This window comes from Eleutherodactylus coqui, chromosome 10 (assembly GCF_035609145.1).
Source record: "Eleutherodactylus coqui strain aEleCoq1 chromosome 10, aEleCoq1.hap1, whole genome shotgun sequence".
Lineage (NCBI taxonomy): Eukaryota > Metazoa > Chordata > Amphibia > Anura > Eleutherodactylidae > Eleutherodactylus > Eleutherodactylus coqui.
The window spans coordinates 107,869,446-107,886,971 of NC_089846.1; the positions used below are offsets into that span (position 1 = coordinate 107,869,446).

A 17,526-nucleotide genomic window follows, 5' to 3' on the forward strand; every position below is an offset into this window, starting at 1 on the left:
TAGGGATGCAAACTATTGACAAAGTCAACGGTAACACCCAATTCATTCCTGTATTCCCAGCATGAATAACAAAAGAATAGTAGAAGTTTTTGGAAAAAATGCTCAGGAATTGTCATTATATGACGAATGAAAGATGTATTCAACTAAATGGTGCTGAGATGTAATATCAATTAATCCAAAGACAGTAGTGGCGCTGTTTCTGAAAAAGAAGTAGTACTGCTTAGTCTAATTAATAGAGATGAGCGAGCCTGCTCGGATAAGCCAGTTACTCGAGCGAGCCTTGCTCTTCTCGAGTAACTGCAGGCTCGGAGGGGCGGCGGGGGGGGGAGCGGGGGGGAGAGTGAGAGATCTCTCTCTCCCTCCCGCTACCCCCCGCCAGCCCCCACTCACCCCCGCTGTCCCTCTGAGCCTGTTTGGGCGAGAATGCAGTTATTCGAAAAGAGCGATGCTCACTCGAGTAACTGCCTTATCCGAGCGTGCTCGCTCCTCTCTACTAATTAACTTGAATTGGGCTCAGGTGCAATACCCCACACAACCTACGAGAAAGGTGGAGCTGTTTGCTGGAGACAAGCAGATGCTATTTTATACTTTTAGACAAATCATTACATTTCAATGATGTACTAAAATAAATACATTCTTCAATCTGCTTCAATTGTTGACCACTTGCATGACTTTCCCTAATTCTGTTTTAATAGAAGTCCCTGGAAGACCTGTCTCATCTCTCCACAAAGTCATTTGACTGGAATCCTGTTTTATTCGGTTGCCCAGTTCCAAGACTGCTAAATGCTAATGCTTGCTCCTACAGCTATAGTTTAGACATTTAGATTTCCAGGCCGGCACGGAGGGTCAAAAGGACTATTTATAAATTCGGCTCTGTCATTTCCAAGTAATATGTAGACTTCACATTTCTTCATGAGTATTGTAAGAGTGTTAAATATTGAGAAAATGGAATGATTGCAGTAAAATAAAGATAGGGAAATTGAAATTCTGTACTTGCTGCAGAATATATGAAACTGTTTTTTCAGTTTATTCGACTGATTTTATAGTGCATTTTGGAATAGTCCCTTGGTAAATAGTAAATGCATTTCTTGGAAGTCTTTTTCCAAATACAGAATCTAACTTAGTCCATTACTGCAGATGGATCTCTCTGTCCTTCTGGCGCCAACGGATTATAGGCACGGTATTTGAATTAAGCAGAGAATATTCACATTCTGCTTTTACTTTGGTTAAAGTCCAGAAAATCTACTTCTGCGCTATCTAAATCTTCTTTCACATGGTAAATTCCCCAAATAACTGAATGCAATCTGCTTAGAAGTATTAGGTGGGGTAGAAAAGTGCTGCAAAGAACAGATTATTTCTTGAAACAAGCAGCAAGTGACAGAATAGTTTTCTGTTAAATTCCAAAATATGGAGAAAATCATTGCAGTTCCTTTATACAAATATGTTAATAATGTTTTTTTTTATGGAAGATGTGTTCCGGAAAATTTTACATAGCAAATCATTTAGTGTTTTTCTTTAAAAAATCCCCTTAAAACATTTAAAGATCATATATCATATTCAATTCTGGCTATTTCTATATGATGCATTAACACATACTAGGGTTCAGGGCTAGAGAGTGGGGTTATGTAGGGTTTTTTGCCTGTTTTTTTCATTGTACATGCCATTTTGCAACTAAAGAAAATAAAAAAGTAATATAAAATGATTATTTTAATACTTATTAAAGTCAGAAACTCGTAAAAGACTGCATTTCAAATGTTTCCCCCCTCCCCATAGAAATTGACATGATAGATAGCAATCTACCACTGGTACCCCAATGATCCCGAGAATGGGGGACATGTGTTCTTCCTGTTTTACAGTTCTAGTTACAGTCTTCCATTTCTATAGTGTAGTGGATAATAAAGCGGCAAGTTGCACATGCACAGTGGTGCAGACAGAGAACAGGCGTTGTGCTTGGCTATCACTGTCTGCCCCATTTAAATGAATGGAGCAGTGAAATAGGGGGGCATAGATCCCCCATTCTTGGGATTGATGGGGGTCCCAGTGGTAGGACTTCCACAAATCTTTCAATGTTAACCCATCCAATGGGCTGCCTTGCCCACCAGAAGAGGATTCCTGTTTCCTTTGGGCACTGTACATCTAACTTCTCGCATTAGGTCTCTAAGAAGTTAGCCCTTCACTTCAGAAATTAGTATTTTCAATGTTTGAGCTATACATGGTTTGTTTTCAAGAGCTAACAACCTTTTATCCTGGATGATGTCTAATTGACTGATTTTCTTATCTTATTTCAACTGTTTATATTCTTCTCTAATACAAAAATAACTGCAGGCATTCTGCTATGATATACTTTAGAGTTAATGGCATCAACATCTAATTAATTGAAAAGAAGAATAAAGCAAACCTGTTATTAGATTTAACCCCTTCCAAAGTACCACCAATACCTAAAGGTAGCTTTACACGGGGTGACTGTCAGATGTATAGGCGTCTGACAGCCATCACACCAGCCATTGCATGTGTGCTCTCACACAGGATCAATAGTGGTTCAGAGAAGGTAGAGTTGGGCCAGAGATCTCTGCCGACCAGTCGCCTCCATTCACAGCAAACAGGCCGTTCATAGATGAGCAACTATCTGTTTACATGAGCTGATCGTCACTTGGTGTTTCATTGATCCAAAAACCAAAAACCAAGCAACTCCAACAAGTGAGGGATTTCTTGCTCGGTGCCCTGTTGGTGGCTGCATGTACATGGGACTTGCTGTTTCCAGCTAGTATTCGGATGATAATCACCCCGTGTAAAGGTACTTTTATAGTATAACTGAAGTATCAATAGTAGCTGCATTAGCTAAAAGGAGTACTTTGATTGCTGCACACACTGTTTGCTAATTACTTCCTTATGGTCGGTCATAGGGATAGCGCCATTCAGCTAAATAGTCACAACAGTAAGTCCATAACCATCCTCATTCCAACTTGATTGACATGTCTGAGGCTGGACTACATCAACACAATCATCACAATCTGGTGGCATCTAGTGAACCCGAAGTGTGCAGATGAAGTTGAGTTCAGAACATGGCGCTTCACTACTTATGTGCTGGATGCTACTGGAGCTGGCTTGTGATGACCTATTGTGGCCTGAGGAATGTCAGTGAACCCAGGTTGGGTATCTTTAAGGATCATCTACTGTGACTATTCGGCCGAGCAGCTGCCCCCTCATGACTACCAGCAGGTATTCAGCTTTCAGAGCCTGCAGTGATTAAAGTGGTTATTTTAATTAATTGAACTAGCATTTAAGCTATTCAGCTACACCGTAAGGCAGCGGTGACACTTTGGATTTGCTAATGACAGGGTAACTTTATGTCTATGTACAATTGTGTTCTGGAATTATAAACTTTTGTAGGTCTCACACTGATTAATATATATATGAACAATATAAGCCTGATGATATATATATCATGCTAGAAAAAATAAACCATATTAAAGAGATTCTGTCACCGTCTTTTCACAGCCCTCCCTGAATGCAGCACAAGGTAGTGACAGGAACTCTGATTACAGTGCTAAGTATGTTGTAGTAGTATGGGAAAAACTTGTATTTCATTAGTAGCAGTCAGACACGGAGGACCAGTTCTTGATATTCATGAGCGGCAGCTAGCCATGCTCAACCCACCATCCAACCTCTGATTAACTGCTGGTTACGTATTAATGTGCACGGAGACAGCTATCAATTGGTGACTGAGCAGGCTGAGCGGTGTTCGCCTTCAGCTCATGAATATCAAGGACTACTTCATGTAGTCCTCTGTGTGGCTGCTACTAGTAAAATGTAAGTTTCTCCGAAACTACTGCACAGATATACACATCAGATGTATCATCGTAATCAATATGACAGGCACTACCTTCTGCTCCTCTCAGAGAAAGCTGCAAAAAGATGGTGGCAAATTCCCTTTAAAGTAGTTCTGCCAAGCTGGCAACTTATCCTCTTTCCATAGTATAGCATATAGTTATCTAATTGGTGGGGATATGGCTGCTGGGATCTCCACTGATCACAAGAATAGGGATCCCATGTTCCCTGGTGTAAATGGAGGGTGGTCAAGTATTTGGGCTACCTCTCTGTTGGAGACAGTCAAGCAGTTTTTACAAAGCTATTTCTAGAAGTTCCATAGAGATGAATGGAGTGGTGGTGCACATGCTCAGGTGTTGGTTCATTCATACATTGGGACATGGCAGCCCCATTCCCTAGATTGTCAGGGATCCCGAAGATGAGTTGAAAACTTTCCTTTAACCCTTTGGAATCCTTTGGATTCAGGGTTTCCTAAAAGCCTTTCTCTTTTTGCTGTTATACAACAGTGCCATCTGCTGGCTAAAGCCAGTGTGTGTGCACTAGAGAGACTCCGACAGCAGAGTGGCTGGCAACAGACGGTAAGAATACCCTGTTGGACATCTTCTGACACTGGAGCTGTATGAACTTCAATCAGAATGTAGGAAGATGTCAGACAGTGGATTGAAAAGGGTTAATGTATGTGTTGAATCATTTACTAACCAGAATTGACTTGTCCCCTATGATTTAGATTCCATGTGGATTTGGCTTACAGATGAGAAACCCTAATTCACGGTCAAAGTCTACATAGATTTCCAACGGTTAACGAAAGCTGGTGGAAACCTGAATTTTATTTAGTTGAGATTTAAAAAGCAAATACTGATGTTACTTAACAAAATCTCTTACTTTCTTGGCTAGTTGTAAGAATAAGTGATCGTCCTATAATTGTACTTTTATTATACAACACATATAGAACTAGCAATTTGCAACAATGCTATGTTCCCAACTAAAACACATTCACAACTGGAAAAATATTTTGAAGCCTTCCTCCCTTTGTTTTTGGAGATTTTGTTTAGGAAATATGGATAGTTCTACTTAAGTTTGCAATGTGATCAGCGCGATATAATTATAAAACACAAAGTGGTGGACTTAAGCCGCCTGTGGCTCATCCTAACCCCCTATTTAATTTACATTTTTAATGCTAGCTTTACTTTACAATCCCTTTTGAATACACAGAAGTGTTGGAGATTATGTAAGTAACCTTTACCTTACCTTATGCAGCATGTGGTTGCAGAATTATTAATTAATTCATAACTAAATAGTAAGCTATCTTTGTGCCTTGATCCTCTCCAAGCAGCAGAACATACATAATATTAGATCAAACTTGTGTCTTTGAAGCAATGTAAAATAATTGGTATCAAGCAACCCACTCTAATTTATCTCCCCAAACTCAAAACTGTGTTTGGGAAGGCCGAATACAGCAGTTGATTTGCATATTAGGTTCTTATTCCCTGCCTTCTTCTTGCTAGATCAGTAACATTATAAATTCATTTTCTGAGTCAGCCTTGAAGCCTCCGTGGAATAGAGAGGTCAAACAGTCCATCTCATTCTCCAAATGAATAAATAAACAACCTGCATCGCATACATTTTCTTTCATACCGCTTTATCTTCATATGCTCAACTAATAATTCTAATTTATTCCCTTAAAACCTACCCTGAGACCTCGAGAACATTCTATTCCAACTTTTTACCTCCACCTACTAATAAATATTCAAAGTTGGAGAGAGAATGATTAGTCATATGAAAAATAGCTCCCATCTCAAGGAGTACTCTACCTGAGTTCTTTTACTGCTTGACACAGACAATAAGCAGTCACACTGCTCAATGGAATGGTGAAGCTTCTTATTTATAGCCTTTCACAAGCCTAGACACAAGACTGCCTCTACAGTAAAGAGGTTTAAGCTGAAGTGGTTTGTCAGGAAACTCAACAATCGTTCCATTTCATGTTTTGTTTAAATAGTCAGTCTGCTTTCGACAATTCTTTTCTCGTTAGAATCTTCCTTACAGTAGTTTGATTGCAAGGTACCCTACCCAACATTCCCCAATTCTGTAGATTATGGAAGTTCCTTGATTTCCTCTAAAGCTCTACTGCAGGGGAAATTAAGAATTGTACAATTTAATTATGACATCTACAGGCTGTTCATGCAATTCAAGGAGATGTAAGGTCCTCTAAGTGAGAGACACTCTTTGTAGTTGCTGTGGGTGATTGTCTTCGAAACCCTTCCAAGTTGGTATGCCAACTGACTTTGTTGGAAAAGGCTGTGTCTGGCTCCAGTGGGTTTTTTTTCAACAAGTTGTTTAGTTTTTCTCTAATTTTGTCATGGCCGATTCATATGAACAATGTGCAGCTGTAAAATATTTGTTTCCTTTTTCCACTGCTCAAAGCAGTAGTAAAAAAAGTCACGTAGAGTGAGATTGGGCGAATATGGAGGGTGAGGCAACGGTGGCATGCCATTTTCCATCAAAAATTGTGAAAGACTGAATAACTTGTTGAAAAAAAATCAATGGAGCCAAACACAACCTTCACCAACAATGTCATCTGGGATACCCATCAAAAGGGTTCCACAGACATTCACTTAGCAACAAAAACCTGCACTAGTAATACCCCACCCACCACAAAAATCCTTTTACTCTTGAGTACCCCATTATATTTGTATTACTAATGTCCCATGCTTTTAAATAAGCTTGCTCTAATGCCTACAAAACTACATCATGCTCCTCCTTCACAACCTAGCACCATAAGATGTCAAGCCAGGCCATGTGAGTTGGTGGCCATTAAAGCCAGAAGTGTCTTACTATAGGCAGTGCAGTCAGTTGTTTGCTGCCTTCTGAAATGAAGTATTGTAAACAGCTGCAGAAGCTCTATAATCATTAATTAAGCATATAAATCATTTCATAATTTTACATTAGCTCTTCAGGAAGTTAGTATGTCAGATAAGATTTTTTTATTAAGGTATTTAACTAGAATAAGGCACAGAATTTTTTTTGTTTTTTGTCAAAAAACTGTAACTTCCAAACAGAGTAGGTCTTTTATACAAAACCAAATGCAGGCAGCCAAATTGAGAAGTTGCTCGAAAGATCCAAAGAGAATAAACAATAGTAGGATGAGCTCCTTTACGTGTGCAATTATTTTCATTGGTGACCCTTATTGTTCTTTGGGACATACAATAATATGTTCCAGCTTTTTATGTTTTAAGATTCAATTTAGCTAAATTTCAAGGCTGCAGCAGATTTTATGACAGACCACCATCATTTTAATTACACAGGGATGGGTAAGTCAGTATGATTTTTCGCTGCATGTGAACTAGTTGAAATAACACAAAATCCAGATAAAAATGTAATGAAGATTTAAATATGGGGAAAAAAAACTTCATGGGCAAATCAAACAATATCCATAACTTCCATTCTATATCATAGAAGTGTTGGATTAATGACTTCCTATGGTTTCAAGAGCTATAGGCAATTTGTAATAACATCAAGCAAGGTTCACTGCGCATTCAAAGTAATATAAAAACAAGAAAGCTGCTGTAAAAATTAAGCTCGTTGAACTGAATGAGTGATCATCACACAATTGTGGGAACTGATCAACGGCATCTCAAGACAAATCCAATTTGATGCTGCACATTATCATTAATTAATAGAAATTATAGACATATTCTATTGATTCAATTGCAGATGTGGCTCCCATTCAACAAATGCAATAGGAGCGGCGCCTGCAATATAAGCCGGGGCCACTGTGCTATGGTCAGCGCTTTCTGCTTCCTGCACTGCCCATAGGAACAGTGGTGCTAGGAATCAACTGATAGGCGGGGCTCCTGAGCAGCGGACCCCTGCTGATCATCTATTGAAGGCCTGTCCTTAGGATAGGTTAGCAATAGAAAAAAGTTGAAAAAGTCACTTTAATAACTGAACCTTCCTGATTCTACATCATCATTCACTTTTAACTTTTTTGTTCAACGACATCCAATTCATTGCTAGCACAATTTGTTGCTCATTTAGCACAAGTGGTAATTTTACGGTATAGTGATAATCCTCAGAATGCAGTAATATGTTGCTTACAAGTGCAGCTCATTGGATGTAAAATATTTTTGGAGTCTTACTTGGACCTAAAGAGCTATGCCCCCCCCCCCAAAAAAAAAATCACTACTGTTTATTCTGCTTGCCTAGTGAGTAGCCAAGGATTTCTCTGCGCATTACAGTATGTAGCCAGTGTAACACTACCCAGTCTACTTATTCTGGTCTTGCTGCAGAATGAAACAAAGAAAGTTTCTTACCACTGACACACTCCACCATTTTTTGAAACTAAGTATACTATGAAGTACTTTGTGACTCCTCATTTTTCCATTACAGATCGCCAAATGAAGAAGTGTTATGGGACTGAGACCCAGAATGTTTTTGCTTAGAAGTATAAGGAATCTAGAGTTAGGTAGATGACATTCATAGGACTGTCTGAGGACCTAGAAGAATGTCATAAGACATGAGTCTACGGAAGGTTGCAGTTTGACATTCTTCAGATTTGTTTAAGTCAAGAAATAGCTAAAAAAAAGTGGCAAAAAGAAGGGAAGATCACCAGCTCCATTTTCCTATAAGCTAACATGTATATTCTTCTATGCTAAACAAAACAAAAAAAATTAAGTCAAAATTGTTTCTTTTCCGTAAACTAAATCTATTATATCACAGAAATGATATTGAACTATCAAATTCTAATACATTGTACCAGTGGTGTAACTTGAAGCTTCTGAGCCCCAATGCAAAATCTGAAATGGGGCCCCCAATTATAATGCTTTATTCATAGTACTGGGCTCCCTATATGGAGAAGAGAGGCCTTATGGGCCCCCCAAGGCTCCTGGGCCCGCGGGCAACCGCATCCCCTGCATCCCCTATAGTTGTGCTCCTGCATTGTACAATTACAAACTTTTTCTGTAACTGTTTCTTACCACTGGCGTAAAAAGTGCCTAATATATTACTGGGTTGTATCTTAAACACATTATCCCTGATAGTTGCATCCTTAGACAGAAACAGTGTAAAGATGTGAACTTTTTCCAAAGAAGAAACAGAACACACCTCATTAATTACAACCATTAAAAGTAACATCTGCCAACATTTCATACCTCATGAGCAGAACATGTTCTATTCTGATTTCTTCCCAAAGACTTCACACCGTCAAACTGATGCAGATCAAGTAATTATCTAACGAACTACTACTTGTGTGATCTTTATAATAGATGCTTTAACACTAAATTATCTGTAAAAGCACGAAAACAGTAGGAACTCTGTAGATATAATGATTAGATTGCTGCGTGCTTAGTTTCAAAGCAAAGTGTCTTCCCGTACTAAACATCAAACACAGGTTTAACATTGTGTGAAGTAAAACAGAATACACTAATGAATTTTTTGATACTGCAGATACAGATCCTGCCAGAGTTTGAAGAGAAGTTTTGTCCGCTCTTGGATCTTACCTGGTCTCCAGGGGTATGTTGCTGTTTAAAACCCAGCTGTTGTGCAGGTGCACGGAATCTTGAGTGCTTGTGGGTGGGTTGGAAACAGCTGGACTTGGCTGGCTGCGAGATGTCATGGAGCTCCTCTGGAGAGTATCCAGTGTCTGTGAAGTCTGTCGGCTGCAGGTGCATGCATGTGGTGGTGGAGGCGGAGGAGGTAGAGGCCTGAAGGTAAACTGGTTGCGTGGGCTTCCGGGAATCTCTACAACATCAAACAGAAAAGGAAAATAATTAGAAGCACAAGCTTTAGATAGGCATGGAAGTAACTCAAAGAGATAAGGCAACATTTGTATTTATACAGCAGCTCATCCGTCTTACAGCTTCATGCCTTATTCAAATTTCTCCTTTTCTTTATACCTTTTTTTCGTAAATAAGTGAACATATATATACAGGGGGTGGACAAAAATATGGAAACACAGTACGAAAGGCATGCCTTAAGTAACATGGGATTATAGATCACATTTCAATAAGACATGTAGAGACCGATTTTAAGTGGAGGTAATATGATGCTGACGAGCAGAAGTCAACATCTGCCCAAGGAACACGGTCCATTGGTCAGGGGTGTGAGCCACTCAGCTGCAGCTACCAGCCCAGAGCAGGGCAAGAGGTGAAGTAAACACAAATTTGGCGGGAAAGCTCTCAGCCAAACAGGGGTCAAAAGGGCAGCTAAGGGCTAATGATTACTTATAGTGTTTCTATATTTTTGTCCACGCATATATAATATATATATATGGAAAGCTGAATTGTAATCATTCAGTTTACACGTGCAATTATTGTATTTCTGCAGGAGTCACAATATGTATGCGAAAGACACAAAGTCAAAGGTGGAAGAGATAAAATTCTTGGTTTTACATATAGTGTTTCCTGTCCCTTCACAAGTTGGAATTCAACACAATATAAAGCAATACTGAACCTTTGACTGCTTACAATAGTTTAGTCAATGAATGGTATGGTCAGTATTAAGTAATCAAGGCATATTGGTGAGTTTTTTTCGGTAAACTCTAGGAAGAAAGATTGAAATCAACATTATGTCAATATATGCTGTGGCAGGTCAATAAGACTGAAGAGGTATTTTGGGCTTTTACTGTTGATGACCAGTCCTCAGGATAGGTCCTCAATAGTTGATCAGTGGGGGTCTGCTGTTCGAGATCCCCTCTGGTCAGCTGATTGCATGGCCCATTGTCATTGCAGCGGACTGGATGTTGTCATCAGCGGTCAGGAGCAGAACTTTAATAAACAACTTCACTCCTATTAAAATCAATGTGGGTAAAGCCTCCTATCACACCTCCAGCTCTGACCCCAATGACCCCAGGAAGTATAGTAAGCACCACTGCCATTAATTTCAAAGTGAAGCCGTCTATTACAGTGCTGACACTGACCACCAATGAGAACATCAGGCCCACTGCACTGACAACAGGCCAAACAAGCAGCTGATTGTTGGGGATCCATAACAGAAGACTCCTGCCAATCAGCTATTGATAACCTATCCTGAGGATAGGTCATCAATAGTAAAATCCTAAAATACCCTTTTAAATCGGATGCATCTTGGCCTATTTAGTTTTTAATTAACACGTGCGCCAAAATGGTAGATTGTATCTAATTGCACCGTTGTACATGTATATTACATAAATCTTATCTTGTCAATAAAGTTATCAGAACAGTCATAGTGTAGCATACGCTAAGTGAGACATTAGTTGATTTAAGAAAACATAAAGGTAAGTTTCACAGTCTTGCATAATATAAGGCTATGAATAGAGATGAGAGAGTATACTCGCTAAGGCTAACTGCTTGAGCGAGTAGTGCCTTAGCCGAGTATCCTCCCGCTCGTATGTAAAGATTCGGCTGCCGGGTGACAAGTGAGTTGTGGCGGTGAGCAGGGGGGAGCGGGGGGGGGGGGGGGAGAGGGGGAGAGATCTCCCCTCCGTTCCTCCCCGCTCTCACCGCCGCTCCCCGCCCCCCGCTGTCCCCCCAATCTTTAGAGATGAGCAGGAGGATACTCGGCTAAGGCACTACTCGCTCGAGTAGTTAGCCTTAGTGAGTATACTCGCTCATCTCTAGCTATGAACACTCTACTCTTCTAGACGAACAATGATAGGTGCCATTGGATAATTGATTTTAAACCTTCAATGTAGCTGGCACAATGTACTATGAAAATGAGGGCCTATATTTAATATTCCATATAAGTGATTGCCATTTCATAATACATTTTGAATATTGCATAAAGTTGAACCCATTGCTAGAGACATGCCAATATATCAAAGTGTAATTCCCTTCTCAGAGGCTCTAAGTCATAGCACCAACGAATATGTCATTCTGCATTCATGTATTTATTTATATCAACTATTAGAGACATCCAAAAGCTTTAATGCACGGCTACATTGCTCTTCCTAAGCTGTTTTCCAAAGCTAATTCAGAACGGCATCAGCAACTCAAAACCAGAATATTACTAATTGGTACTTGAATAGCCAGGAAATGCTTTATAGAAAATTTTATCAGATTAGGATAATCTAAGCAAATCTGATATTTTATTCTATATATAGTGGCTGCTAAACATGAGAATGTTTTTCTATACTACCGTAAAGTACAGTGCAGGCATGAATTTAACTAAAATGTTTACATTTTCCAAAACGCATTCATTTTTTGTCAAAAGAAATATTTTAAAAGAATTTTCTGACCATCTACTATGGGCTCTGGCAGGTTGCCAGTCAGACACTGTTTCAGCAAAAAGGCACAGGCCATATACCATTTTTTCAGCTAACCAACTTTTTCTCCCCTTGGTATAAGCAATGACAAAAGTGCCTAAATAAATAGAATGTAGTATCAAAAACCAGAGTGGGGGTTCAATAAACTCTTTTCATCCCATAGACTACATTCCATTGTCCAAAAAGTATATGTACTCCAGACTGATTTAAATAAATAAACATATTTAGTGCTCAAATCCCACTTATTGATTTTTTTACATGGATAATAAAGTCAAGTTTAAAGTGCCATTCTGGCAAAAACACATTTTCCAATCCCTGCCCCCTCACCTAATTGCCCATCACACTCAGGAGGTCTCCTTTGCATATTTCAGCCCCTTACATGCAGTGCAGCCCCATGTCTGATGCTTATCAGGCACCATTTTGATTGATATTTTGGGGGGTTTCACTTTACATCAATCTCATGATGCATCAGCACAGCAGAGGCTATACCATTTCTGCCTGCTGGGTGGACAGTTTAATTATCATTACCTTCTATATTGTTTTAAATAAGCTATAGACCATAAGTATGCAGTCAGTAGGATAAGTTGGGATCTCCTCTATTATAACTGTGTGATCATTATCAGTAACTGTGATAAGAGAGCCTGTGTTCCCCTCTAAGCAGGTTCTACGATAGGGTCCATGAAATAGAATGTTGTATTGCACAGACTGAGAAATTAACTAGTTTCAGACAGCATAATGCCAAGTAAATTGGATCTGGTGAGAATTGAGATCACATGACCATCTGAGGAGAAAGATACCTGGAGTTACAGATAGTACGGAATAACTAACCAAGGTAATACTAGCTCACTAACATGTAATTTGGAGATTGCTACATAATGAATGAAAAACAAATCATCAGAATGGCCTCGTAACCAGTCATAAGTACACAATCTATATTAAATGACTCTTCAGGACTCAAATGTAGTTACTAGCTGTTGAATAACCTATTGTATTTTTATTAGTGCTTTTCAAACACTAACCCAACACTACCACTAGCAATCCATTCTGTATTCTTACTCTCGATTCAAGTCAAACTCAGAGCTCACATTCTTCCTGGTATGCACACTTATATAACTTGTTTATTTCAGCATATATTATGGTAGTTGTAGGGGGGAGTACAAATTAGCATGTCCCTAGTAGCTGCACCTTCTCAACGCGTTTCACTGCATCAATGTGCTGTTTTCAGGGTCATTGTAAGTTACCATGCCTACAGCATTGACCGTTGGATTATCACATTTTAAATGGTTCATTCATTCATTTTGAAATGCAACAGGTTGTAGGTGTTGTGTTTTTTTGCTGGCACTCTTCCACATATGCTTGTCTGTAGATCTTTAAAAGTGCCAGAAACAAAAACCAAAACAAAATTTTGTAAAATAAAAATACCACCGATAGTGCATGTAGGTAACACTTAAAAATATTTAAAATCTACAACATTTTTTACATGCAAGAGGAAAAATTTGTATGCCACAATTTCTAGCCCAAATGATTATAATGAACATCTAATTAAAAAAAAAGCCTACAGGCTTTTTCTTGCACCACACTTTGACCCCTTTGGGTGACCTTTGGTGGATGATTTTGGTGTCGCAAGAATCCGCCCTTTTCTCACCGTGGACTCGCTAAAAACACTCACAGTTGCCCTCATCCACTCTTGCCTCGATTATTGCAACTCGCTGCTGATCGGCCTCCCCTGCACCAGACTCTACCACTCCAATCCATCCTGAATGCGGCAGCCAGGCTCATCTTCCTGTCCAGCCACTCCTCGGACGCCTCTGCCCTGTGCCAGTCACTGTACTGGCTGCCCGTTAAATACAGAATTCAATTTAAACTCACTACCTTCATCCATTAAGCTCTCCACAGTGCCGCCCTACATTGCTTCTCTCATCTCAAGCCATCCCCCAGCCCGCGCCCTCCGCTCTGTTAATGAAATCAGACTGAGTGCCCCTGACGGCCAACAACTCAAGCCAAATCCTTGGCTTGACAATTCTTAAAACATTTACAACCATTATTTTAAACATTTTATGTTCATGTAGTGAACATCGGGTCAATCTAGTTAGCCAAAAAACAGTCCAAAAAATAGATATCCCAGCTCTCTTAGAAAGCAAGTGATGATTTGGATGTTTCTTAAAACTGCAATAAGACAATTAGCTGACCAAGATAACTATACATAGGACTGGAAAATAATGGATATTAATAAAGTTGTGGGATTAGTAGACACAAATCAGCTAACATTTATATGGTAAGTAGAACTATTGCTAGTTTGTCCAACAGCTATTCCTTCAGACCTCCATACACATGCTTGGCTTGGCTAATTGTGCATGTCTTCTCAATGAGGGGTGGGGAATAGGTTGTTGCCAGCACCTCTAATGGAGGTTTATGTCTCATAAGAACAAAAAGAGAGACATGTTGAAATCCAATATGGATTTAGAAGGTCAGCTGGTCCTGCCTAAGTTGGAGGGCTAGACTGACATCTATATAATTTGTATAGCCCCTATTCATGCTGATATGGATTAATGTGCCAGCTGTGAGAATGGACAAACAATATATTTATTTCTATAGAGTTACATAGTTACTAGAGATGAGCGAGCACGCTCGGTAAGGTCAGTTACTCGAGCGAGCATCGCCCTTCTCGAGTAACTGCCTTTCGCCCGAGCGTGCTCGGAGGGGGGCAGCGGGGTGTGCCCCCCGATCACCCCTGCCCCCTCGCCCCGAGCACGCTCGGACGAGAAGTCAGTTACTCGAGAAGAGCGATGCTCGCTTGAGTAACTGACCTTACCGAGCGTGCTCGCTCATCTCTAATAGTTACCATGGTTGAAGGAATTCATCAGCTTGAGCTTTATATGTAATACTAGCAGTTAGGGATGAGCGAGTATACTCGCTAAGGCACTACTCGCTCGAGTAATGTGCCTTAGACGAGTATCTCCCTGCTCGTCCCGAAAGATTCGGGGGCCGCCGCAGCTGACAGGTGAGTTGCGGCGGGGAGCGGGGGAGAGCGGGCGGGAGAAAGGGAGAGAGAGATCTCCCCTCTGTTCCTCCCGGCTCTTCCCCGCAGCTCCCCGCCCCGCGGCGGCACCCGAATCTTTCGGGACAAGCAGGGAGATACTCGGCTAAGGCACATTACTCGAGCGAGTAGTGCCTTAGCGAGCATACTCGCTCATCCTACTAGTAGTCAATTGGTTATGAATCCATAAATTGACCATATTAAATTTTAATGTACAAATATCCCTTTTATTTCAATCCACTTTGTAAAGCGCTACTGCTTCTGATGGACCAGGGTAATTTACAGTTTACTATTTTTTACTATTAGTCTAGCTATTGCATATATGGATGCCAGCATTTCTTAGTCTTGATTTAATAATGAACACAATTCATTTTCTTCTCTTTGTTTTATCCAGACTAATCGACTACAAACGCAATAGATTTTACCCAGCTCTCGAGACTCTGTGATTTGAATATATTTATGGATTTGGTAACTTTTTATCTGTTACGTTAAAAAATGCTCTTTATATAAGATATTAAAAATTCTGCTGTTTCTAAATCTTAAATGCAAGTTTAGGCTTTTGTTCCGAAAGCACTTTACAGTAATAAATGTTAAACTGCATGCTATAATCCCCAAATGACTCGCATTTTTTCAGATCTTCCAATGAACAATTTATTCCCGGCTTGTAGAAAAAAAGTACAGCTAGTCCATGTGGAAAATTAGCCTACAATAAAAATCACAGCAAACTCTTTCCTGACAACATGGCCTACTTTACGTTTGATATTCTCCTGTAATTTCTCTGCAGCAAATGCCCCCCGAGCCAGCTTACAATAATCATAAAAACTTTACTTAGTTTCCTAGTACTAAGGAGAACAACAGAATTAAAGCATCTATTTTACAACTCTGTATTATTAAGTCGCTAAAAGGTTCAATCGACCCACATGTTTTATAGAGAAAAAAGGAAGGGATGTCATTCTGCTCCTAGGAAACTATATCAATTTTGGATAAGTAATAGGCGTAATGCATTTCGCTTTATTGAAGAAAAAGAAAAAAAAAAGCACAAAATCAAACATTTATGGATAGTGGTGCAGAAAGGCCTTGTAAAACAGTATGCAGGTACCTTTTACTGCACCATGTTTTGCAGATATATATGTAGACTGTCACGACTGCAGTAAACTGTTTATTCACTGTGAGACAGTTCAGCCATGTTTAATGTATTTTTAATAAAGAAGATAGAACAGATTTCAAAGAAGTAAGTTTGTAGATAAAGTTTGTTTTCCCGAAGGATAGTTCATTAATCATTGAGACCTTTATTATGTTCAAGGCCCGAATGACTTTAGTTCTATTTAGCAGTGGAGAGCAGGATATTAATGCATGGTCCATCACCATTAGAATGTATAGGAGTTAAAGGGGTTGTCCAAGGTTAAAAAAGTATTACAAATGGGCCCCCATGGTACGACATAACGAAGGAGCTGATACTCACATCTCCCTGCTCCCCGTGTGTCTGAAATGTCTGGGTGATTTTGGTAGTTTCATGTGTCTTTCATCCTGCTTTTTTTCTGGACAATGGGGTTGTAACCACCCTGCTATGGATGGATCAATATTTGATGTTTTATTTTATTAAAATAATTCTAGCAGGAGGCATCTTTGACAAAATTATTTTCTACAAACAACGGTTATCAAACGTATTTGTGCAGCATTTTACATAAAATTATGGCAGGGATTTAAGCCTCCTGGCTCTGCAATCCATCAGAGGCAAGATGGGCTGCCAGCTGTTAGTCACAGCTGATAACCCAGAGGAGAAGGCAGGAGGGGGTTTTAACCTTTTCTATCTTCTCCTTCCCTGAGTATACAATGATCAATGAGCGCTGTGTACTAGAAAGTGGAAGTGTAATTTCCAGTACGGGAGCTTGGGGGTCTCATGATCGCCGGGATTTCCTGCTACAGCAGAGCTACAGGGTCATACTAGACCCTGACCAGCTCTTCCAGTGACTAATGTCACTACAGGGGTTGTTTTCCCCTGTAACTGGGGCTCCTTTGGATGTCCCAGCTGCAGTGGGAAAGTGTCAAATAAAAAAATTAAAAAAAACACGTGAATATCCCCCAGAGGTCTTACATGATGTCACGGAGGACATAAATAGTAAAAAACATAATTACATAAATAAGTAAAACAAAATTATAGAATAAAGGTACAAAAAAGCCTGGTCCCTAAAGGTTAAAGAACATACTGCAGCTGGACGTTACTTTAAAGTCTAGAGCAAATTATTGAGAAGTCTATATAGACAATGCTTTTGCTTGTGGTGTTTTGGTGCCGTAATTGGAAATTTTTTCTTTAAAATATTACATGATCTGGGTGTGGCTTTTTTCTGGCATTTTGTTTCTTTGTAGGACTTCAAAAATTCCAGAAGGCAAAAAAACCCAAACATTTAAATATTACAGAATAAAA

The 17,526-nt window shown here is 39.7% G+C and overlaps 1 protein-coding gene across 1 annotated transcript in view; it reads right to left on the minus strand.

Annotated features, from left to right (window-relative positions):
- TENM1 (teneurin transmembrane protein 1) overlaps positions 1 to 17,526 on the minus strand; it is a 616,814-nt gene that overhangs the window by 356,796 nt on the left and 242,492 nt on the right. Inside the window, exon 5 of the mRNA XM_066581697.1 lies at positions 9,324 to 9,564. Within this exon, the coding sequence (XP_066437794.1) occupies positions 9,324 to 9,564 (241 nt within the window). The remainder of the gene's footprint in view (positions 1 to 9,323; positions 9,565 to 17,526) is intronic.